The following is a 26334-nucleotide window of genomic DNA, read 5'->3' as shown; positions in this document are numbered from 1 at the left end:
AGGGGCAGAACAGGGGGCATTATTAACCATAATAGGGGTAGAATTTGTGACATTACTAATGGGGGCAGATATGGCAGTCTTATCTAATGGGATCAGAAATTATGGCATAATTACTGGTGGGGCTGAAAAGGGAACACTAAGGCTGGCTGACCACGGGCATAGTGATACCCCGCGGCAGATCTTCGCCACGGGAGCCGCCGCTGGGGAGCAGGAGACAGCTGACAGTTCTCCGCACTGAGCCTATCTGACAGATAGGTGCACCGTGGAGAATCGCGGCAAATTGCAGCATGCTGGGCTTTGAATCCCACAAGCGGAGAATCGCTATGGTCTCCGCTCGTGGACGCCGCGGCTGCGCTTTTCATAGCAACGCTATGGAAAGCTTCAGACTGCGTGAGCGGAATCACGCCGTGGACATGCAGCCTTACTGTGCGGACAGCATTGACTGCGTGGGGCTACTTACTATCTGGGACACTATGGATTGTGTAGAGGTATGGAAAACATAGGGAGCGTGATGGAAAAGCTAGGAGCCAGAGATGTCTGTGTGTCAAATTCTGCAGAGACAAGTTGTGGCCGGGAGGAGTCACTGTAGCGGTCTGGGTGCGAATAGAGAAGAAAAGGGAGAGAGGACAACACTAATCAGAGATGACGCCACCTGTGATCACTGAGGGGAACTGCACTGTTACCAGTGTCAGTATGTGAGGTATACCATTACTATGACGGGTCACTAGCGGGCACTGTTACTTGCTAGTGGGGCATGTGGGGGGGGGGGGGCATTGTAATAGACTGCACCTTACTGTGGGCAGCCCTAATCTAGCCCTGGTGATGCATCAGGTTTAAAACAGCAAAAGGCGCTCTACCAAGTACTAAGGACCCTCGTCATAAAGGGGGTCAATCCTGGGACTGCAGGAGTCACTAAAAGTGGCATGGTTTATATTAATTTATTGAGCTCTTTAATATTGTTCTTATTTAATTGGTTTTTTTTGTAAAGTGCTGAAAGCTTGTAAATGAAACAAATAAAGCGATTTGTAACAAACTGGGGGGGGGGGCAGCTGCAGGTATCCATCCATGAGCACATTCACTGCTGCTGTTCTGCATCCTCACCAGCTCCAGGACAGGGCTCTGGTACATGAGGGGTTAAGCCAGGGCTCTGCAGCTAGAGACCTGAGAGCAGGCACAAGCCCCGCCCCCACAGTAAGACCTAGCCCCGCCCTGCCGTGACATCACAGCATTCTGAAAGAAGATACAATAACAATCAGCGGTGATCGCAGTGATACATTGTAACGCTGATCTGGAGGGATCCCAGGGAAGGGATCGATTAGGAGGGGATCAAGCACCGCAGTCATGGTGTCACCGGTCACTGTGGTGAGTATGCCCGGAGCCGGCAGCTGGCACAGCCGATCGTGCCATCCTCCTATCCTGTATGGGCACATATCGTATTGTGCCAGCGGCGGCTGCAGTGTGTGATGTCGCCGGCGGCTGTTGTCACCCGGATCCCGTCACCTCGCTGTGTGACACCGGAGCAGGTTGTGACATCCTCCCACTGTTGTGTATTGTGTCACAAGACGAAAACATGGGGCACGTGACTCCGGTTCATGTGTGCTGCTCCATCTGTAGTGGGGGGCTCCGACACCCCCAGATCACAGCCTGTAGTGTATAATAGTGTATGCTACTCCATCTGTAGTGGGGGGCTCTGACACCCCCAGATCACAGCCTGTAGTGTATAATAGTGTATGCTGCTCCATCTGTAGTGGGGGGCTCCGACACCCCCAGATCACAGCCTGTAGTATGTAATAGTGTGTGCTGCTCCATCTGTAGTGGGGGGCTCCGACACCCCCAGATCACAGCCTGTAGTGTATAATAGTGTGTGCTGCTCCATCTGTAGTGGGGGGCTCTGACACCCCCAGATCACAGCCTGTAGTGTATAATAGTGTGTGCTGCTCCATCTGTAGTGGGGGGCTCTGACACCCCCAGATCACAGCCTGTAGTGTATAATAGTGTGTGCTGCTCCATCTGTAGTGGGGGGCCCCGGCACCCCCAGATCACAGCCTGTAGTGTGTAATAGTGTGTGCTGCTCCATCTGTATTGGGGGGCTCTGACACCCCCAGATCACAGCCTGTAGTGTGTAATGGTGTGTGCTGCTCCATCTGTAGTGGGGGGCCCCGGTACCCCCAGATCACAGCCTGTAGTGTATAATAGTGTGTGCTGCTCCATCTGTAGTGGGGGGCTCCGACACCCCCAGATAACAGCCTGTAGTGTGTAATAGTGTGTGCTGCTCCATCTGTATTGGGGGGCTCTGACACCCCCAGATCACAGCCTGTAGTGTGTAATGGTGTGTGCTGCTCCATCTGTAGTGGGGGGCTCCGACACCCCCAGATCACAGCCTGTAGTGTGTAATAGTGTATGCTGCTCCATCTGTAGTGGGGGGCTCCGACACCCCCAGATCACAGCCTGTAGTGTGTAATAGTGTATGCTGCTCCATCTGTAGTGGGGGGCCCCGGTACCCCCAGATCACAGCCTGTAGTGTGTAATGGTGTGTGCTGCTCCATCTGTAGTGGGGGGCCCCGGTACCCCCAGATCACAGCCCGTAGTATGTAATAGTGTGTGCTGCTCCATCTGTAGTGGGGGGCTCCGACACCCCCAGATCACAGCCTGTAGTGTGTAATAGTGTGTGCTGCTCCATCTGTATTGGGGGGCCCCGGCACCCCCAGATCACAGCTTATAGTGTGTAATAGTGTGTGCTGCTCCATCTGTAGTGGGGGGCCCCGGCACCCCCAGATCACAGCTTATAGTGTGTAATAGTGTGTGCTGCTCCATCTGTAGTGGGGGGCTCCGACACCCCCAGATCACAGCCTGTAGTGTATAATAGTGTGTGCTGCTCCATCTGTAGTGGGGGGCTCCGACACCCCCAGATCACAGCCTGTAGTGTATAATAGTGTGTGCTGCTCCATCTGTAGTGGGGGGCTCCGACACCCCCAGATCACAGCCTGTAGTGTATAATAGTGTGTGCTGCTCCATCTGTAGTGGGGGGCTCTGACACCCCCAGATCACAGCCTGTAGTGTGTAATGGTGTGTGCTGCTCCATCTGTAGTGGGGGGCTCCGACACCCCCAGATCACAGCCTGTAGTGTGTAATAGTGTATGCTGCTCCATCTGTAGTGGGGGGCTCCGACACCCCCAGATCACAGCCTGTAGTGTGTAATGGTGTGTGCTGCTCCATCTGTAGTGGGGGGCCCCGGCACCCCCAGATCACAGCCTGTAGTGTGTAATAGTGTATGCTGCTCCATCTGTAGTGGGGGGCTCTGACACCCCCAGATCACAGCCTGTAGTGTGTAATAGTGTATGCTGCTCCATCTGTAGTGGGGGGCTCTGACACCCCCAGATCACAGCCTGTAGTGTATAATAGTGTGTGCTACTCCATCTGTAGTGGGGGGCTCTGACACCCCCAGATCACAGCTTATAGTGTGTAATGGTGTGTGCTGCTCCATCTGTAGTGGGGGGCTCCGACACCCCCTGATCACAGCCTGTAGTGTGTGATAGTGTGTGCTACTCCATCTGTAGTGGGGGGCTCTGACACCCCCAGATCACAGCTTATAGTGTGTAATGGTGTGTGCTGCTCCATCTGTAGTGGGGGGCTCCGACACCCCCAGATCACAGCCTGTAGTGTATAATAGTGTGTGCTGCTCCATCTGTAGTGGGGGGCTCTGACACCCCCAGATCACAGCCTGTAGTGTATAATAGTGTGTGCTGCTCCATCTGTAGTGGGGGGCTCTGACACCCCCAGATCACAGCTTATAGTGTGTAATGGTGTGTGCTGCTCCATCTGTAGTGGGGGGCTCCGACACCCCCAGATCACAGCCTGTAGTGTATAATAGTGTGTGCTGCTCCATCTGTAGTGGGGGGCTCTGACACCCCCAGATCACAGCTTATAGTGTGTAATGGTGTGTGCTGCTCCATCTGTAGTGGGGGGCTCCGACACCCCCTGATCACAGCCTGTAGTGTATAATAGTGTGTGCTGCTCCATCTGTAGTGGGGGGCTCCGACACCCCCAGATCACAGCTTATAGTGCGTAATAGTGTGTGCTGCTCCATCTGTAGTGGGGGGCTCTGACACCCCCAGATCACAGCCTGTAGTGTGTAATAGTGTGTGCTGCTCCATCTGTAATGGGGGGCTCTGACACCCCCAGATCGGTGTATGGTATATAATGGTAATGTGGTGCTGCTCCATCTGTAGTGGGGGGCTCCGACACCCCCAGATCACAGCCTGTAGTGTAGAATAGTCTGTGCTGCTCCATCTGTAGCGGGGGGCTCCGACACCCCTAGATCACAGCCTGTAGTGTATAATAGTGTGTGCTGCTCCATCTGTAGTGGGGGGCTCTGACACCCCCAGATCACAGCCTGTAGTGTGTAATAGTGTGTGCTGCTCCATCTGTAATGGGGGGCTCTGACACCCCCAGATCGGTGTATGGTATATAATGGTAATGTGGTGCTGCTCCATCTGTAGTGGGGGGCTCCGACACCCCCAGATCACAGCCTGTAGTGTAGAATAGTCTGTGCTGCTCCATCTGTAGCGGGGGGCTCCGACACCCCTAGATCACAGCCTGTAGTGTATAATAGTGTGTGCTGCTCCATCTGTAGTGGGGGGCTCTGACACCCCCAGATCACAGCCAGTAGTGTGTAATAGTGTATGCTGCTCCATCTGTAGTGGGGGGCTCTGACACCCCCAGATCACAGCCAGTAGTGTGTAATAGTGTGTGCTCCTCCATCTGTAGTGGGGGGCTCTGACACCCCCAGATCACAGCCAGTAGTGTGTAATAGTGTGTGCTCCTCCATCTGTAGTGGGGGGCTCTGACACCCCCAGATCACAGCTTATAGTGTGTAATGGTGTGTGCTACTCCATCTGTAGTGGGGGGCTCCGACACCCCCAGATCACAGCCTGTAGTGTATAATAGTGTGTGCTCCTCCATCTGTAGTGGGGGGCTCTGACACCCCCAGATCACATCCTGTAGTGTATAATAGTGTGTGCTGCTCCATCTGTAGTGGGGGGCTCTGACACCCCCAGATCACAGCCAGTAGTGTGTAATAGTGTGTGCTCCTCCATCTGTAGTGGGGGGCTCTGACACCCCCAGATCACAGCTTATAGTGTGTAATGGTGTGTGCTACTCCATCTGTAGTGGGGGGCTCTGACACCCCCAGATCACAGCTTGTAGTGTGTAATAGTGTGTGCTGCTCCATCTGTAGTGGGGGGCTCCGACACCCCCAGATCACAGCCTGTAGTGTATAATAGTGTGTGCTGCTCCATCTGTATTGGGGGGGCTCTGACACCCCCAGATCACAGCCTGTAGTGTATAATAGTGTGTGCTGCTCCATCTGTAGTGGGGGGCTCCGACACCCCCAGATCACAGCCTGTAGTGTATAATAGTGTGTGCTGCTCCATCTGTAGTGGGGGGCTCCGACACCCCCAGATCACAGCCTGTAGTGTATAATAGTGTGTGCTGCTCCATCTGTAGTGGGGGGCTCTGACACCCCCAGATCACATCCTGTAGTGTATAATAGTGTGTGCTGCTCCATCTGTATTGGGGGGCCCCGGCACCCCCAGATCACAGCTTATAGTGTGTAATAGTGTGTGCTGCTCCATCTGTAATGGGGGGCTCTGACACCCCCAGATCGGTGTATGGTATATAATGGTAATGTGGTGCTGCTCCATCTGTAGTGGGGGGCTCCGACACCCCCAGATCACAGCCTGTAGTGTGTAATAGTGTGCTGCTCCATCTGTAATGGGGGGCTCTGACACCCCAGATCGGTGTATGGTATATAATGGTAATGTGGTGCTGCTCCATCTGTAATGGGGGGCTCTGACCCCCCAGATCGGTGTATGGTATATAATGGTAATGTGGTGCTGCTCCATCTGTAGTGGGGGGCTCTGACACCCCCAGATCAGTGTAAAATGGGGTGTTGCTCCATCCATAGTTGGTGGCTCTGAGACCCCCAGATCAGTGTATAATAGGGTGTTGCTCCATCTATAGTGGGGGGCTCCGAAACACCCAGATCAGTGTAAAATATGGTGTTGCTCCATCTATAGTGGGGGGCTCTGACACCCCCAGATCGGTGTAAAATGGGGTTCTGCTTCATCTATAGTGGGGGGCTCCAACACCCCCCGATCAGTGTATAATAGGGTGTTGCTCCATCTATAGTGAGGGGCTCTGACACCCCTAGATCAGTGTATAATAGGGTGTTGCTCCATCTATAGCGGGGGGCTCCAACACCCCCAGATCAGTGTATAATAGGGTGTTGCTCCATCTATAGTGGGGGGCTCCAACACCCCCAGATCAGTGTATAATAGGGTGTTGCTCCATCTATAGTGGGGGGTCTGACACCCCTAGATCAGTGTATAATAGGGTGTTGCTCCATCTATAGTGGGGGTCTCCAACACCCCCAGATCAGTGTATAATAGGGTGTTGCTCCATCTATAGTGGGGGGCTCCGACACCCCCAGATCAGTGTACAATAGGGTGTTGCTCCATCTATAGTGGGGGGCTCCAACACCCCCATATCAGTGTATAATAGGGTGTTGCTCCATCTATAGTGGGGGGCTCCGACACCCCCAGATCAGTGTATAATAGGGTGTTGCTCCATCTATAGTGGGGGGCTCCGACACCCCCAGATCAGTGCATAATAGGGTGTTGCTCCATCTATAGTGGGGGGTCTGACACCCCTAGATCAGTGTATAATAGGGTGTTGCTCCATCTATAGTGGGGGGCTCCGACACCCCCAGATCAGTGTATAATAGGGTGTTGCTCCATCTATAGTGGGGGGCTCCAACACCCCCAGATCAGTGTATAATAGGGTGTTGCTCCATCTATAGTGGGGGCTCCGACACCCCCAGATCAGTGTATTATAGGGTGTTGCTCCATCTATAGTGGGGGTCTCCAACACCCCCAGATCAGTGTATAATAGGGTGTTGCTCCATCTATAGTGGGGGCTCCGACACCCCCAGATCAGTGTATAATAGGGTGTTGCTACATCTATAGTGGGGGGCTCCAACACCCCCAGATCAGTGTATAATAGGGTGCTGCTCCATCTATAGTGGGGGGCTCCGACACCCCCAGATCAGTGTATAATAGGGTGTTGCTCCATCTATAGTGGGGGGCTCCGACACCCCCAGATCAGTGTATAATAGGGTGTTGCTCCATCTATAGTGGGGGGCTCTGACACCCCCAGATCAGTGTATAATAGGGTGTGGCTACATCTATAGTGGGGGGCTCCAACACCCCCAGATCAGTGTATAATAGGGTGTTGCTCCATCTATAGTGGGGGCTCTGACACCCCCAGATCGGGGCTCTGACACCCCCAGATCAGTGTATAATAGGGTGTTGCTCCATGTATAGTGGGGGGCTCTGACACCCCCAGATCAGTGTATAATAGGGTGTTGCTCTATCTATAGTGGGGGGCTCTGACACCCCCAGATCAGTGTATAATAGGGTATTGCTCCATCTATAGTGGGGGGCTCCGACACCCCCAGATCAGTGTATAATAGGGTGTTGCTCCATCTATAGTGGGGGCTCTGACACCCCCAGATCAGTGTATAATAGGGTATTGCTCCATCTATAGTGGGGGGCTCTGACACCCCCAGATCAGTGTATAATAGGGTGTTGCTCCCTCTATAGTGGGGGCTCCAACACCCCCAGATCAGTGTATAATAGGGTGTTGCTCCATCTATAGTGGGGGCTCTGACACCCCCAGATCAGTGTATAATAGGGTGTTGCTCCATCTATAGTGGGGGCTCTGACACCCCCAGATCAGTGTATAATAGGGTGCATCTCCATCTATAGTGGGGGGCTCCAACACCCCCAGATCAGTGTATAATAGGGTGCATCTCCATCTATAGTGGGGGGCTCCAACACCCCCAGATCAGTGTATAATAGGGTGCTCCTCCATCTATAGTGGGGGGCTCTGACACCCCCAGATCAGTGTATAATAGGGTGCATCTCCATCTATAGTGGGGGGCTCCAACACCCCCAGATCAGTGTATAATAGGGTGTTGCTCCATCTATAGTGGGGGGCTCTGACACCCCCAGATCAGTGTATAATAGGGTATTGCTCCATCTATAGTGGGGGACTCTGACACCTCTATATCAGTGTATAATAGGGTGCTGCTCCATCTATAGTGGGGGCTCTGACACCCCCAGATCAGTGTATAATAGGGTGTTGCTCCATCTATAGTGGGGGGCTCTGACACCCCCAGATCAGTGTATAATAGGGTGTTGCTCCATCTATAGTGGGGGGCTCCGACACCCCCAGATCAGTGTATAATAGGGTGTTGCTCCATCTATAGTGGGGGGCTCTGACACCCCCAGATCAGTGTATAATAGGGTGTTGCTCCATCTATAGTGGGGGCTCCAACACCCCCAGATCAGTGTATAATAGGGTGTTGCTCCATCTATAGTGGGGGGCTCCAACACCCCCAGATCAGTGTATAATAGGGTGTTGCTCCATCTATAGTGGGGGACTCTGACACCTCTATATCAGTGTATAATAGGGTGTTGCTCCATCTATAGTGGGGGGCTCCGACACCCCCAGATCAGTGTATAATAGGGTGTTGCTCCATCTATAGTGGGGGGCTCTGACACCTCCAGATCAGTGTATAATAGGGTGCTCCTCCATCTATAGTGGGGGGCTCTGACACCCCCAGATCAGTGTATAATAGGGTGTTGCTCCATCTATAGTGGGGGGCTCTGACACCCCCAGATCAGTGTATAATAGGGTGCTGCTCCATCTATAGTGGGGGGCTCCGACACCCCCAGATCAGTGTATAATAGGGTATTGCTCCATCTATAGTGGGGGGCTCCGACACCCCCAGATCAGTGTATAATAGGGTGTTGCTCCATCTATAGTGGGGGCCTCTGACACCTCCAGATCAGTGTATAATAGGGTGCTGCTCCATCTATAGTGGGGGGCTCTGACACCCCCAGATCAGTGAATAATAGGGTGCTCCTCCATCTATAGTGGGGGGCTCTGACACCCCCAGATCAGTGTATAATAGGGTGTTGCTCCATCTATAGTGGGGGGCTCTGACACCCCCAGATCAGTGTATAATAGGGTGCTCCTCCATCTTTAGTGGGGGGCTCCAACACCCCCAGATCAGTGTATAATAGGGTGCATCTCCATCTATAGTGGGGGGCTCCAACACCCCCAGATCAGTGTATAATAGGGTGCTGCTCCATCTATAGTGGGGGGCTCCGACACCCCCAGATCAGTGTATAATAGGGTGCTCCTCCATCTTTAGTGGGGGGCTCCAACACCCCCAGATCAGTGTATAATAGGGTGCATCTCCATCTATAGTGGGGGGCTCCAACACCCCCAGATCAGTGTATAATAGGGTGCTGCTCCATCTATAGTGGGGGGCTCCGACACCTCCAGATCAGTGTATAATAGGGTGCTGCTCCATCTATAGTGGGGGGCTCTGACACCCCCAGATCAGTGTATAATAGGGTGCTGCTCCATCTATAGTGGGGGGCTCCGACACCCCCAGATCAGTGTATAATAGGGTATTGCTCCATCTATAGTGGGGGGCTCCGACACCCCCAGATCAGTGTATAATAGGGTGTTGCTCCATCTATAGTGGGGGCCTCTGACACCTCCAGATCAGTGTATAATAGGGTGCTGCTCCATCTATAGTGGGGGGCTCTGACACCCCCAGATCAGTGAATAATAGGGTGCTGCTCCATCTATAGTGGGGGGCTCCGACACCCCCAGATCAGTGAATAATAGGGTGCTGCTCCATCTATAGTGGGGGGCTCCGACACCTCCAGATCAGTGTATAATAGGGTGCTGCTCCATCTATAGTGGGGGGCTCCGACACCTCCAGATCAGTGTATAATAGGGTGCTCCTCCATCTATAGTGAGGGGCTCTGACACCCCTAGATCAGTGTATAATAGTGTGCTGCTCCATCTATAGTGGGGGGCTCCGACACCCCCAGATCAGTGTATAATAGGGTGCTCCTCCATCTATAGTGGGGGGCTCCGACACCCCCAGATCAGTGAATAATAGGGTGCTGCTCCATCTATAGTGGGGGCTCTGACACCCCCAGATCAGTGTATAATAGGGTGCTGCTCCATCTATAGTGGGGGGCTCCGACACCCCCAGATCAGTGTATAATAGGGTGCTCCTCCCTCTATAGTGGGGGGCTCCGACACCTCCAGATCAGTGTATAATTGGGTGCTCCTCCCTCTATAGTGGGGGGCTCCGACACCCCCAGATCAGTGTATAATAGGGTGCTCCTCCCTCTATAGTGGGGGGCTCTGACCATTGTTGCAACTGATCCTCACATTGGTGAAAACTGTGTCTGTATGGTTGGCAGAAGACATGGAGCGACCTGCTGATCAGCTAGAGTCTGGGGCAGCAGAATACCACCGAGCGGCTATTGATGACCGATCAGGTGGACAGGTCCTCCATTTTTGACTTTAAAACCCCTTTAAGTATTCTTGATGTGTTCTCAGTGGAGGGAGGGAAGAAGCTCCTGCAGAACCTCTTTTTGAAGAGTAAGAATCGATTGATATGAAATGTTGTGTGATCGGAGTATTATAGAGCAGTAAGAGCCGAGCCGATCAATATAGAGGCTTGTGGGGAAAAGATTTGGTAAAACTTGTCGCTTCCTGATTCAGACTCACCAGGATGTTCAAAGAGTCCAGGGGGCGGAGCAACTCAACGACTGATCCGCCATAACTACCTGCCCATTAAGGTGTAGGTCTCCGTTGTGTCGCCCGTCGAGGCCTGAAATGTCAGTATACGATGCCAGCAACAGGTCTAATACTGGAAGTCGTTGGGTCCGGCCTTCATGAACCGGAGGGATTACTCTCGCTTAGATGAGATCGGGGAGTTTAGAGGCCGGGTCTGTAAGTCAGGATGGGGACCCGCTGCCATTAGAGGATCCAAAAAGGAGGAGGTTCTTGTTTTAGGTAGATGGTACATGGCACATCCACATGATCAGTGCTGAGCGTAGGGGAGATGGCGCCCCCACCTTGAAAAGAATGTACATTGCACTGATAGGTGGTCTGCCTGTATTCTGATTGTAGAGAAAGTAGCAACACCAGAACAGCTGAGTGAATAAATACGTACCAGAGTCAAGCTGATAACACAAGTACAGCACCACAACCAAGCTCAGTACATGGATATAGAACCAGAATCAAACTCAAGATGACAGTTGTCTGTCCAAGCAGACCCAAGAGGGGCAATGGCCCAACCGACATCCTCCTGGTGCCCTCTCTCCTAGAAGGTGGCTGACGTCGCCTTGTGCGACCGTACGGGTTACATCTAGTTAAGCATATGATGGTAGGACCTATATACTCCGCAGATTATTGCCCATCACACTGCCTCCTTCAGCTTGTCTTCTTCCCATAGTGCATCCTGGTGCCATTCATCCGTCAGCACACAAGGGCACTGGGTTCAGCAGTGAAAATGAAACATGGTGATTAAGGCTGCCTTTCCACGGGCAGTGCGATTTCCGCCACGACGGGACAGGAGCTAGCTGATGGTTCTCTACACTGGGCCTATCTGACAATTGAGATTGCGTCCTCACAGCGGCTCGTTCTCGTCCTCACAGCGGCTCGTTCTCGTCCTCACAGCGGCTCGTTCTCTTCCTCACAGCGGCTCGTTCTCTTCCTCACAGCGGCTCGTTCTCTTCCTCACAGCGGCTCGTTCTCGTCCTCACAGCGGCTCGTTCTCGTCCTCACAGCGGCTCGTTCTCGTCCTCACAGCGGCTCGTTCTCTTCCTCACAGCGGCTCGTTCTCTTCCTCACAGCGGCTCGTTCTCTTCCTCACAGCGGCTCGTTCTCTTCCTCACAGCGGCTCGTTCTCTTCCTCACAGCGGCTCGTTCTCTTCCTCACAGCGGCTCGTTCTCTTCCTCACAGCGGCTCGTTCTCTTCCTCACAGCGGCTCGTTCTCTTCCTCACAGCGGCCCGTTCTCTTCCTCACAGCGGCCCGTTCTCTTCCTCACAGCGGCCCGTTCTCTTCCTCACAGCGGCCCGTTCTCTTCCTCACAGCGGCCCGTTCTCTTCCTCACAGCGGCCCGTTCTCTTCCTCACAGCGGCCCGTTCTCTTCCTCACAGCGGCCCGTTCTCTTCCTCACAGCGGCCCGTACTCGTCCTCACAGCGGCCCGTACTCGTCCTCACAGGGGCTCCTTCTCGTCCTCACAGCGGCTCCTTCTCGTCCTCACAGCGGCTCCTTCTCGTCCTCACAGCGGCTCCTTCTCGTCCTCACAGCGGCTCCTTCTCGTCCTCACAGCGGCTCCTTCTCGTCCTCACAGCGGCTCCTTCTCGTCCTCACAGCGGCTCCTTCTCGTCCTCACAGCGGCTCCTTCTCGTCCTCACAGCGGCTCGTTCTCTTCCTCACAGCGGCTCGTTCTCTTCCTCACAGCGGCTCGTACTCGTCCTCACAGCGGCTCGTACTCGTCCTCACAGCGGCTCGTACTCGTCCTCACAGCGGCTCGTACTCGTCCTCACAGCGGCTCGTACTCGTCCTCACAGCGGCTCTTACTCGTCCTCACAGCGGCTCGTACTCGTCCTCACAGCGGCTCGTACTCGTCCTCACAGCGGCTCGTACTCGTCCTCACAGCGGCTCGTACTCGTCCTCACAGCGGCTCGTACTCGTCCTCACAGCGGCTCGTACTCGTCCTCACAGCGGCTCGTACTCGTCCTCACAGCGGCTCGTACTCGTCCTCACAGCGGCTCGTACTCGTCCTCACAGCGGCTCGTACTCGTCCTCACAGCGGCTCGTACTCGTCCTCACAGGGGCTCGTACTCGTCCTCACAGGGGCTCGTACTCGTCCTCACAGGGGCTCGTACTCGTCCTCACAGGGGCTCGTACTCGTCCTCACAGCGGCTCGTACTCGTCCTCACAGGGGCTCGTTCGCGTCCTCACAGGGGCTCGTTCGCGTCCTCACAGGGGCTCGTTCGCGTCCTCACAGGGGCTCGTTCGCGTCCTCACAGGGGCTCGTTCGCGTCCTCACAGGGGCTCGTTCGCGTCCTCACAGGGGCTCGTTCGCGTCCTCACAGGGGCTCGTTCGCGTCCTCACAGGGGCTCGTTCGCGTCCTCACAGGGGCTCGTTCGCGTCCTCACAGGGGCTCGTACGCGTCCTCACAGGGGCTCGTACGCGTCCTCACAGGGGCTCGTACGCGTCCTCACAGGGGCTCGTACGCGTCCTCACAGGGGCTCGTACGCGTCCTCACAGGGGCTCGTACGCGTCCTCACAGGGGCTCGTACGCGTCCTCACAGGGGCTCGTACGCGTCCTCACAGGGGCTCGTGCTCGTTCGCGTCCTCGCAGGGGCTCGTGCTCGTTCGCGTCCTCGCAGGGGCTCGTGCTCGTTCGCGTCCTCGCAGGGGCTCGTGCTCGTTCGCGTCCTCGCAGGGGCTCGTGCTCGTTCTCGTCCTCGCAGGGGCTCGTTCTCGTCCTCGCAGGGGCTCGTTCTCGTCCTCGCAGGGGCTCGTTCTCGTCCTCGCAGGGGCTCGTTCTCGTCCTCGCAGCGGCTCGTTCTCGTCCTCGCAGCGGCTCGTTCTCGTCCTCGCAGCGGCTCGTACTCGTCCTCGCAGCGGCTCGTACTCGTCCTCGCAGCGGCTCGTACTCGTCCTCGCAGCGGCTCGTACTCGTCCTCACAGGGGCTCGTACTCGTCCTCACAGGGGCTCGTACTCGTCCTCACAGCGGCTCGTACTCGTCCTCACAGGGGCTCGTTCGCGTCCTCACAGGGGCTCGTTCGCGTCCTCACAGGGGCTCGTTCGCGTCCTCACAGGGGCTCGTTCGCGTCCTCACAGGGGCTCGTTCGCGTCCTCACAGGGGCTCGTTCGCGTCCTCACAGGGGCTCGTTCGCGTCCTCACAGGGGCTCGTTCGCGTCCTCACAGGGGCTCGTACGCGTCCTCACAGGGGCTCGTACGCGTCCTCACAGGGGCTCGTACGCGTCCTCACAGGGGCTCGTGCTCGTTCGCGTCCTCACAGGGGCTCGTGCTCGTTCGCGTCCTCGCAGGGGCTCGTGCTCGTTCGCGTCCTCGCAGGGGCTCGTGCTCGTTCGCGTCCTCGCAGGGGCTCGTGCTCGTTCGCGTCCTCGCAGGGGCTCGTGCTCGTTCTCGTCCTCGCAGGGGCTCGTTCTCGTCCTCGCAGGGGCTCGTTCTCGTCCTCGCAGCGGCTCGTTCTCGTCCTCGCAGCGGCTCGTTCTCGTCCTCGCAGCGGCTCGTTCTCGTCCTCGCAGGGGCTCGTTCTCGTCCTCGCAGGGGCTCGTTCTCGTCCTCGCAGCGGCTCGTTCTCGTCCTCGCAGGGGCTCGTTCTCGTCCTCGCAGCGGCTCGTTCTCGTCCTCGCAGCGGCTCGTTCTCGTCCTCACAGCGGCTCGTTCTCTTCTTTACAGGGGCTCCTTCTCATCCTCACAGCGGCTCGTTCTCGTCCTTACAGCGGCTCCTTCTCGTCCTCACAGCGGCTCCTTCTCGTCCTCACAGGGGCTCCTTCTCGTCCTCACAGGGGCTCCTTCTCGTCCTCACAGGGGCTCCTTCTCGTCCTCACAGGGGCTCCTTCTCGTCCTCACAGGGGCTCCTTCTCGTCCTCACAGGGGCTCCTTCTCGTCCTCACAGGGGCTCCTTCGCGTCCTCACAGGGGCTCCTTCGCGTCCTCACAGGGGCTCCTTCGCGTCCTCACAGGGGCTCCTTCGCGTCCTCACAGGGGCTCCTTCGCGTCCTCACAGGGGCTCCTTCGCGTCCTCACAGGGGCTCCTTCGCGTCCTCACAGGGGCTCCTTCGCGTCCTCACAGGGGCTCCTTCGCGTCCTCACAGGGGCTCCTTCGCGTCCTCACAGGGGCTCCTTCGCGTCCTCACAGGGGCTCCTTCGCGTCCTCACAGGGGCTCCTTCGCGTCCTCACAGGGGCTCCTTCGCGTCCTCACAGGGGCTCCTTCTCGACCTCACAAGGTTTTGAGACCGTCATAAAATCTCTGACCATGTTGGAATTTACATGATTTTTGAGCGACTTTTTTCCTTAATTTACCCCATTGAGAACCATTATGGTCGTGCGCAAATTGTAGGTGAAAGCAGATGTCGCTGAGCAGCCCCGTTCCCTAAATACAGAGTTTGCTCTGGGAAGCGGTCGTGTCCCATTTTCCGGCTCTGATTCCATTTTAAGTAGATTCTGGTAATGGGATGCATTAAGTTAATGACAGTAAAGTGCTGCGAGCTCCTGACACAGATCCGCCGCTCCGCTCGCCCTCCTCTTCCTACCTTTCTCCCTGAAGCTTTTTCTTGCTGCACTGAAGACTTTTTTTTTAGACGGGGACAAAGAAGGAGTAGAAAACCCTGACAAACAACTTCTCATGTGGCGAGCGCTCAGCCGCTGACAGCGTGCCAGCCCGAGCATGCAGCAAGACTGCAGTGAGACGCAATAGCCGCACAGCAGCCTGCACCCCCCATGCCGTGTCACTGGGGCTGTGCGGCTTATCCTGCCCCTCCCCTGCTTATCTCCCCTGGGTAATCTGAGGAGCTGTCTGGATCATTGTGCCAATATTAATTTACCCGGATCAATCCTGCTCTACATTAGAGTGAATTAATATCTGCGTCTGACGCGCGGCGCGGCCGCCTCATTAAATCCATGGTTGTCATTAGAGAACATCTGCAGACGGAGGGAGCGGCGTCATGTGCTTGTGGCTTATACAAATGACTGGAGTGAATGGAGAATCCCAACTATTATGTACTTCTAGTTATTTACATAGCGCCATCATATTCTGCAGCGTTGTACAGACTCAGATCAGTCCCTGTTCCCAGGAGCTCACAATCTAAGGTCACCCAGCAAAGTTAACCAGCTTTACCTCTCAGGTTTGGAACAATAAAATGGAGCAAGAACTCTTGTGTTACATGTAGGGGCAAATTGTTTTACTTTACTCCACGCTCTTTTTATGTCAAGCCACGTCCTTTATGTCCTCTCACAGCAATAGTCCCTTAGTGACCCACTCATAGTAATAATGCCCCTGTGTGTCCCCCAACTAACAGTGCCCTCTTTCATACAGTAAAATAAAAAAAAACTATATACTACCCCTTTCAGCTCCCAATCCCCCACTACTCTGATCTCCCACTCACGTCAGGGTAGTGGGATCACATGATCTTTGCAGCCAATCACATTGCTCGAGGGATTGGCTGTAATTTCTCCTCTGATGCATCTATGGTGACAGGTCCGTCATTAGGAGTGGAACTACTGGCAGGGCCCACCACACAAGAACCCCACACCACACCAGGGCCCACCACAGAAGAACCCAACACCACACCAGGGCCCAACACACAAGAACCCAACACCGCACCAGGGCCCACCACACAAGAACCCAACACCACACCTGGGCCCACCACACAAGAACCCAACACCGCACCAGGGCCCACCACACAAGAACCCAACACCGCACCAGGGCCCACCACAGAAGAACCCAACACCGCACCAGGGCCCACCACACAAGAAGCCAACACCACACCTGGGCCCACCACAGAAGAAGCCAACACCGCACCAGGGCCCACCACAGAAGAAGCCAACACCGCACCAGGGCCCACCACACAAGAACCCAACACCACACCTGGGTCCACCACACCAGGACCCAACACCACACCTGGGCCCACCACACAAGAACCCACCACCACACCTGGGCCCACCACACCAGGACCCACCACCACACCTGGGCCCACCACACCAGGACCCACCACCACACCTGGGCCCACCACACCAGGACCTACCACCACACCTGGGCCCACCACACCAGGACCCACCACCACACCTGGACCCACCACCACACCTGGGCCCACCACACCAGGACCCACCACCACACCAGGACCCACCACCACACCTAGGCCCACCACCACACCAGGACCCACCACCACACCGGGACCCACCACCACACCAGGACCCACCACCACACCAGGACCCAACACCACACCTGGGCCCACCACACCAGGACCCAACACCACACCTGGGCCCACCACACCAGGACCCACCACCACACCTGGGCCCACCACACCAGGACCCACCACCACACCTGGGCCCACCACACCAGGACCCACCACCACACCTGGACCCACCACCACACCTGGACCCACCACCACACCTGGGCCCACCACCACACCTGGGCCCACCACCACACCTGGGCCCACCACACCAGGACCCACCACCACACCAGGACCCACCACCACACCAGGACCCACCACCACACCAGGACCCACCACCACACCAGGGCCCACCACCACACCAGGGCCCACCACCACACCAGGGCCCACCACCACACCAGGGCCCAACACCACACCAGGGCCCACCACCACACCAGGGCCCACCACCACACCAGGGCCCACCACCACACCAGGGCCCAACACACCAGAGCCCAACACCACACCAGGGCCCACAACACCAGAGCCCACAACACCAGGGCCCAACATCACACCAGGGCCCAACATCACACCAGGGCCCAGCTCCACACCAGGGCCCACCTCCACACCAGGGCCCACCTCCATACCAGGGCCCACCTCCACACCTGGGCCCACCTCCACACCTGGGCCCAACACTGGCCAGCGCCAGGATGTTGTGTGCGGCGACATCTGCAAGGGAGGATGACCCGGGGGCAGTAAGTGTTTTGGTTGTACATTTCCATCCCATGTAAACAGGAAGATGTGCAGCTGACTAATGCCAGCTCTACGGGGCGACAATCACAGGAACGGTCGTGCGTCCCCTAACCGAAGGCCCGCTAGACGAGCGCCTATCTCACCGGTCGGCATTCATCATCAGTGCTTTATCTTTGAAAGTAAAATAATCTGGATGTAAATAATTCCATAAAGTCTGCAAAACGTCACCAAGACGACATCTCAGGCGCAGGTAAGTGACCCTTCACTAAGTCCCCCCGACCGAGAGAGGGGAAAGCCTAATTAATTCCCTGGCGTCACATGCTGTGTTATTATTATGTCGACACGTTATAACTTGATAATCATTTATTTAACCTTATTGTTTTCTGCTGACATAGAAAAAACTAAAGAAAAAAAAAGTGGCGGCGGCGGCTTTGTATCGTCACGGGGGAGGTTCCCTCCCAACTTCCCAGCGGCGGCTTTGTATCGTCACGGGGGAGGTTCCCTCCCAACTTCCCAGCGGCGGCTTCACTTCTCCCCGGATTAACATTCACACTTAAATTAAATTCTTCCATTTTTCCTCTTCTGTCGCGTTTTTAACAATCCTCGCTCTGTCGGTTTATAGCGAGCTCAGGTATACGCAGGCCACATTGATGAAACGTTGGACGCCAACCCCCCACCATCGCTGGAATGGAAGCCATATTGGATTTTCATGCAGCGCTCCCAGAAGCCGTGACTTTGTGTGATGCCCAGCTTTAAAGGGTTTTCTCATATCGTAAATAATTTCAAGCGCAAGCGTAATCCATTTACATTGTAAGCAAGAAACGTGACACTGCGCATGCGCAGCTCCTGCACGGGACCATGCATGCATGCAGAACACCACTAGATCTGTGCATCCGGCCAGAAGTGGCAAAATCCCTTTAAGGAAGCCGTCAGTGGGGTTGGTTGCATAGTTTTGCAGCTGCGCCCCCACTGACTCTTTTGCAGTATTACTTACCCCGGGTGCTTTGAATCTGTCAAGTGGGCGGTCTCTATTGCTCACTGCCCATCAAATCCAATATGTCATCCATCGACAGTAAGTGGTGGGAACTTCCCACTGGAGCAGCGAGAGCCAAATCTAAACTGGACTCGAAACGAAAGGTCAGGAGGAGTGGAGGCAAAAGGAAAGCTGCAATATAGTCAGCAGGGCTGTGGCTGCAAAACTATGCAACTGGACCCGCTGGCCCGCGGACATGGCAAGGAAGCCGTTGTATCAGTAGGGTTCAATTCACCATGGACAGTGCCACAGGAGGAAAACTATCAAGAGGGTGCTAAAAAGGGTGCCTTTACGAGTCTGCAAAATGGTGCACATGGCACAACAGCTTGGTATCTCGGTGGACAGATCTAAGCCCCCGTTACTGGTGCCCATGTTCACCAGCCAAGAGGCGGCATAAGGAGAAAAGTGACTGATGAGCCTAGTGACCCACACCGAGTGTATCCTGGCACATGCGCCATTTCGGCCACCTCGTAAGTGAATGCACCTTCTATGTCTCCCCAATGTCTATTGCTGTGCCGCCCAACCTGTGTAGTTGCCACGCTAAAGCTCCCAGCATGCCCTGACAGACTTCCATAGGCTGCAGCCCTCGGGTTTGTGAGATACGTTTATTGGACATGATACACTAACCCACCAAAAGTAATTGGACCCCTGAGCAAGAATCACAAGTAGTATTTATTTCCATATGTTAATTAATGGGGCTCCTTTGTCCTAATGACATCGGATACTCACCCTGGCAGAACTACTAATGTCTGATACTCTTCAGCTGGTATTTCCCTCCATTTATCCTGCAAATGTCTGGTGAGTCATAGAAGACGGACGCTGTTCATATTTCCTGATCTGATGTTCCAGTTCATCCCAAAGATGTTCAGTCGGGTTCAGGTTGTGCAGCCAGTCCAATTGTGGAAGATCCATATCCTCAAACCAATGTGAACCAGAGTTGGATTTGAGTCAAGTCGCGTTGCCTTGTTGAAAGTATGGCCGACCATTTCCACTTTGTCTGCAGCATATTGTCTAGAATGTCAGGGTCACCTCCATGTTCACGGTTCTTGTCACTACGACCAACAGACCGAGGCCATATCATGTAAAATCTCACCAGACCATAATGGAACCTCTTAACTGTTGGCCCAACACACATTCCCCAGGATCCTCCACACCCAGGTACATCCATCTGCTGTGAAGATGGAGTAGTGCAATTCGTCACGCCATAGAACGTTCTTCCATTGCTCAACTGTCCAATGACGACGCTCCTTGCTCCACTGTAGACGGACCGATGAATCTCTGTGACAGAAATCGCCAGACATTTGCAGGATGAATGGAGGGAAATACTAGCTGAAGTGTATCAGACATTAGTAGAAATTATGCCAGAGAGAGTATCCGACGTCACTGGGGCTGAAGGAGCCCCACTTATTAACATATGGAAATAAATACTACTTGGGATTTTTGCTCAGGGGGCCGATTACTTTTTGTAGGATAGTGTAGTTTCTGACCCCGGTTGGACCCGGCAGCCACCTCCCCCCTCCGACCCTTTTGAAAGAATTTGGAGGGTCCGATATTTATGTCCCGCTAATCAGTAACTAAACAAGCCAATTCTCCTCCTCATGACACGTAACGCCGAGCCGTCGGAAGAACACGGACTGCGCCGCTCATGTTATCAGGACACGAACAGCAGCCGCCGATTATAAAAACTGCGCTAGAAGCATTTTATCTTCAGGGTTAAGATTTTCCAGAGTCTTTTTGACCCGTCAAATTTTTGTGTTTGAATGAAGATAAAAATAGAATTTTTTTGAGGCCGGTCACTATTCTTAGAACAATCATCCGTTTTTCTTAAGGGACTGTAAACCCCGAAGGAAGCGAAAAATCCAAAAAGAGAGTTTTATGAAATCCTTACAGAAGGAATCGGGGTTGTGACTATCTACATTTGTGTCTGGCGGTGGGACTTTATTAGATACATTGTATCATGCCTTGTGCAGGGCTGGAGGGGGAGCGGGGCACAGGGGTTCCCCTCAGACCCTCCGCTGGGGGGTCACTGACTGATTTGGCTTTGGGCTTCTCCCAGGGGCTGCACCAAGACGTCTCCTGGATTTCATCCCTTAAGGCGGCTCTCACACATGAATGCGGCAAAGCGCTGCGATATTACTTTCGCTTTCGGCCACAGCTCCCTGCGTCTAACAGCGTGTCTTAGCGCATCCCATAATTGTGATGGGTGATAAGGTCCGCTAAATGGACAAATATAGAACAGACTCCGCTGGAAAGTGCCGTCCAGCGTCGTGTCCGAGCGCATAACTGCGAGGCCCCATTGATTTCAATGGTAGCGTTATACCGCGGCGTTCAAAATGTCACGTTAATCACGGTAAAATGCGCCTGTGTGAAAGAAGCCTAACTCTTTACTGAGGGATCTAATCTTCCTTGCACGCGGCCATTCAGATCTTACAAACTGACTCCTTGAGGCCAGGCTACCCTTTAGGCCCGAGAATGCCCCAAAATTGCTTAGAAATGCCCCTTCATATACAAATCTGCAGAAGCCTCATCCGGAGACTGTGGGGGTCCTGAGTATGCCAACACTCTTGTGACCTCCCCTTTAAGGAGACACTACTTTGAAGCAGCCAAGATCATCTTTACTGCTCGAGAAGCGTCTTCTCTGCGGCCGCGATGTTGAAGGACTGACTTCACTTTTCCGCATTGCAGCGGCTTTTATGTCAGCCGTATATCTTGCGGCGGTCTGCGGCTCGCCATCCTTTATGGCGTTCTGTTTGGTACATTTCGTACATTACTTTCTCTGGGTCTATTTATGCAGCCTGGATGAAGCATTACCGGCCGGACTCGCCGCGCCCGGCCTTTCACGAGGCTCGTAATTAATGTGCGCGGACAATTATGTGCGCCTGCATAAAGGGGATGCAGACAGCAGGATGTTGTGTAACGGTGATTTCCTGGACTCCGCTATTAATTCATTCTGAAAAGGTTTTATGACTTAACTAAATGGCAATAACTGTGATTGCAGTCAGGAGAGTCGGCTCCGCGCACAAACATCTGTTCCATCTTACTGTCTGTCCTAATGGAATTGCGCAACGTGGAGGTCAGAGCTCTTGATATTTGCAAAGATGCCCCATGTTTCTTAGTAAGGCAGCGGTGGCGTATGCTGTACCCCCTGTACTGTACCGCACGCTCATGCTTGTCTCTTAGTAAGGTAGTGGTGGCGTATGCTGTACTCCCTGCACTGTACCGCACGCTCATGCCTGTCTATTAGTAAGGTAGCGGTGGCGTATGCTGTACCCCCTGTACTGTACCGCACGCTCATGCCTGTCCCTTAGTAAGGCAGGGGTGGCGTGTGATGTACCCCCTGTACTGTACCGCACGCTCATGCCTGTCTATTAGTAAGGCAGGGGTGGCGTGTGATGTACCCCCTGTACTGTACCGCACGCTCATGCCTGTCTCTTAGTAAGGCAGGGGTGGCATATGTTGTACCCCCTGTACTGTACCGCACGCTCATGCTTGTCTATTAGTAAGGCAGGGGTGGCGTATGCTGTACTCCCTGTACTGTACCGCACGCTCATGCCTGTCTATTAGTAAGGCAGGGGTGGCGTATGCTGTACTCCCTGTACTGTACCGTACGCTCATGCCTGTCTATTAGTGAGGGAGGGGTGGCGTATGCTGTACTCCCTGTACTGTACCGCACGCTCATGCCTGTCAATTAGTGAGGCAGGGGTGGCGTATGCTGTACCCCCTGTACTGTACCACACGCTCATGCCTGTCTATTAGTAAGGTAGCGGTGGCGTATGCTGTACCCCCTGTACTGTACCGCACGCTCATGCCTGTCTATTAGTAAGGCAGGGGTGGCGTATGCTGTACCCCCTGTACTGTATCACTCGCTCATGCCTGTCTATTAGTAAGGTAGCGGTGGCATATGCTGTACCCCCTGTACTGTATCACTCGCTCATGCCTGTCTATTAGTGAGGCAGTGGTGGCGTATGCTGTACCCCCTGTACTGTACCGCACGCTCATGCCTGTCTATTAGTAAGGCAGGGGTGGCGTATGCTGTACCCCCTGTACTGTACCGCACGCTCATGCCTGTCTATTAGTAAGGCAGGGGTGGCGTATGCTGTACCCCCTGTACTGTACCGCACGCTCATGCCTGTCTATTAGTAAGGCAGGGGTGGCATATGCTGTACCCCCTGTACTGTACCGCACGCTCATGCCTGTCTATTAGTAAGGCAGGGGTGGCGTATGCTGTACTCCCTGTACTGTATCACTCGCTCATGCCTGCCTATTAGTTTATGTGCGTAAAAAAAACAAAATGCAAAAGTGCTTCCAATAGTTTCAGTGGTAACAATCGTATCGCACTCGCATAAAATCGCAAATGCTTGTGAGCGCAGTGGGATTTTCTTGCATTTTTACATCTCGAATTGTCGCAACGAGGAAAAAAAGAAACGCATGCGCGAAAAAGTACATAGAAAATAGTGGGACGGTTGAATGCGCTAACAGCCAGAATTGGGTGAGAGATTCGCCTCAGAAAAGTCACATGACCAAATACATTGTGTGACCAATCGGAGACTCGCTGTCATGTGACTATTTTCGATCTGTAATTTGGCTGTCATTCGCTCCGTGCATTTCAGTCTACGAGCACTTTTGCAACCCGCACCAAAAAATCCAACAATTTGGGATTTTTTGCGACTGTCCTGTTACGATTGCGTTAACTCGCAGGTCGCAGCATAACCCCCTGGACGGTCGCTGGAGGCAGAGTTGCAGTGCAACATTTCGATCTTCATGTTGTATAACCAAATTCATCATGTAGCACTTCAGGCCAGGAGTGTTTCCATTCACTGACAGCAAGCAGAGAATATAACGGATGTGAAATGGAAGCACGGAGCAGTCGTTCTTCGGCCCTGCTGTGTACACAACTTGCGTCTGTTTTTTTGGAGGGTCGGCGGTCCCATTCTATTCACCCGCCCCTGCTTTGCTGATAGATCCCGTAGCGTTCCCTCGTAGCGTTAGGGCTCCTCCTTCGCACGGGCGGATTTGCGCAGTGAATAGCAGCCATTGATTTGGATGGGTTCGTTCTCATGATGGGATTGCAAGTAAATAAATTCGCAGCCTGACCGGTCTTGGAGCAAATAGGCCGCACAAATACGCACAGCGAATCGCAGTACATTCTGCAGGTCGATTCGGCGTCCAGGACATTATTTTTCGTGGTCCCGTGTGGAAATCATGTGGAGGCGCAGTGCATGATGGGAACAAGGCGCCAAAATGCTGATTGTAGAGATTCGCAGTAGGTTTGTGGTTTCAGCAGCTCCGGATTTGCCTGCAGCGAGTTGTGTGAAGAGGAAGTGACTGCATGTGGGCGGCCGGGGACACTGCGGGGGGCTGCAGTGCTGGAGACTGTGGGGGCTGTGGCTGGGATACTGAGGTTATCACTGCTGTGGGGCACTGGGGCACTGTTGGGGGGGGGGGGGGCACTGTTGGGGGGGGGGGGGCACTGTGTCACTGCTTGGAATATAAGCCCTAACCAGAATAAAAAAACCCTAGCTATACTACTTCAAAAAAAAGGAATCCATTACCTAGCATGTGAGGTCGGGTCGCTCTCCAGAGGTCCGCACTGTTCCCGCAGTCCTCGCAGTACTCTCAAGCACTGCACTCAGCCAATCAATGCAGCGCTCCATGAACCAATCATAGCCATAGCATTGGATCATCTAGCGCTGCATTGATTGGTTCTTCGAGTGCAGCAGCTCAGCCAATCTATGCAGCGCTGGATGAACTAATCAAGCCCTGCATTTATTGGTTGAGCATGGCGCTCGAGAACCAATCACAGTCATCACTTCCTGGAGGCGGAATTTATGAACTCCGTCACCAGGAATCATCATCACCATCTTGGTAACTCTTCTCTGAACTTGCTCGGGTTGTAGGAGCGGCTGGGACTGATGAAGAGCGCGGGCCTCTGGAGAACGACGTGATGGAGGTGGACCGAGCCTGCTAGCTAAGTAACATAAGACCTAGCGCCTCTTTTGGGTCAAAAATGTATATAAGACCGGGTCTTATTTTTTGGGAAACATGGTATTACTTCCCCTTTCCAAAAGCTTCTAGCACCTTCCAGGCCACCCCCACCTCAGCCAATCAGGGCTCAGGTAACACAGAAGGGGTGACCTATAGCGGGGGATTTCCCAGTTGCCAGACATATGATGACATACTATACAATCACTTGCATATGGTGCCAGAACCAGTCGCTACAGTTTGTTGGGGTGTTGTAAGCTGTTATGAGGCCATTATGGGGGTGCTGTCATTGTAATGGAAACTCCGTGGCTGTTGTTTGGGGGTACTGTGGTTGTCATTATTATGGGGCACCACAACCGTTATTATGGGGGCACTGAGGTTGTCATTGTCATAGGGACGCTGTGTCCAATGTTATGGGAGACCAGCTGTCCTTATGGGGGCACTGAGGTTGGCATTGGGGGCGCTCACTGCGACTGTCAGCATCTAATGTTCTAGTACAATGCAGCTGTCATTATGGGGGCACTGAGGTTGGCATTGGGGGCGCTCACTGCGACTGTCGGCATCTAATGTTCTAGTACAGTGCAGCTGTCATTATGGGGGCACTGCTTATTATTGGGGACACTCACTGAGACATTGATTATGGGGGCACTGAGGCTAGGTCTTTTATAGCGGCTTAGGGGCAAGTGGACTCCATAACCCGCTAGCTGCACCCCCTCTAGGCAGGCCATAACATTGGGTAAGAGGGCTATAACCATAAATAATGTAATTACAGGGGTAGTCCGCCTAAAATCTGTTGTGTCCTATAGACATTGTGTCAGTGGGCACTCTGGGGGTGTCGGAGCCCCTCTTGTTACCACACTGGCATCGGTCTGTCTTTGCAATCAGTGGTGCATTGGGATTTGGCGTTCTGCGATGAGGGTCTCGGCTCTTGTACCCACCAATCTCATTATCTGAAATGTGCAACTCTTCAGGGCGGATATGGGGCACAACTGCCACAAGGAAAGCGGGCGTCATGAACCCCAATATGTTCCCAGGAATACAAATCACTCCTGAGCCCCGCAGTGTTATTGTAGGAAGCTTCGCCCCCCCGGCACCTCGTACCCCAACGCTGAACACCTTACACCCCAGTGCTTTACAACTCAACACCCCCACCCCAATTCCTTACACCCCAGCACCTAATACCTCACATCCCATATACCCCAGTGCATTGCACCCCAACACCTTACACCCCAGTTCCTCACACTCGAGCGCCTCCACAGCTGTGATCTGATGTGGGATTACTGGTTGGAGCGCTCAGTGCGCAGGAGAAGCTTCCGGAGCCTGGATCACCGCCAGATGCTGCTGGGTTCAACTGTTCAAATTAGCAAAGCAATTAGATCTTAAAGGGGCGGGATGTGGAGTGCCAACTTACTAGTTACTACCACTCTGTCCCCTGGATTTAGTTCTTTTCGTGCACCTAAAGTAAAGTCTGACAGCGACGCAGGGTACGGCGGCGCAGAGTATAGCAGCACAGGGTACGGCAGTGCAGAGTATAGCAGCGCAGGGTACGGCAGTGCAGAGTATAGCAGCGCAGGGTACGGCGGCGCAGAGTATAGCAGCGCAGGGTACGGCGGCGCAGAGTATAGCAGCGCAGGGTACGGCGGCGCAGAGTATAGCAGCGCAGGGTACGGCGGCGCAGAGTATAGCAGCGCAGCGTATAGCAGC

The 26334-nt window shown here is 54.2% G+C and overlaps 1 protein-coding gene across 1 annotated transcript in view; it reads left to right on the top strand.

The window, feature by feature from the left end:
• Positions 1-1234: 1234 nt before the first annotated feature.
• Positions 1235-26334, top strand: part of TMEM86A (transmembrane protein 86A) — a 47328-nt gene continuing 22228 nt past the window's right edge. Inside the window, exon 1 of the mRNA XM_066583620.1 lies at positions 1235-1362. Coding sequence (XP_066439717.1) covers positions 1342-1362 — 21 coding nt within the window. The 5' untranslated portion in view covers positions 1235-1341. The remainder of the gene's footprint in view (positions 1363-26334) is intronic.

The sequence above is a fragment of the Eleutherodactylus coqui genome, chromosome 11 (genome assembly GCF_035609145.1).
Source record: "Eleutherodactylus coqui strain aEleCoq1 chromosome 11, aEleCoq1.hap1, whole genome shotgun sequence".
Lineage (NCBI taxonomy): Eukaryota > Metazoa > Chordata > Amphibia > Anura > Eleutherodactylidae > Eleutherodactylus > Eleutherodactylus coqui.
This window is presented reverse-complemented; position numbering and strand designations above follow the sequence as displayed.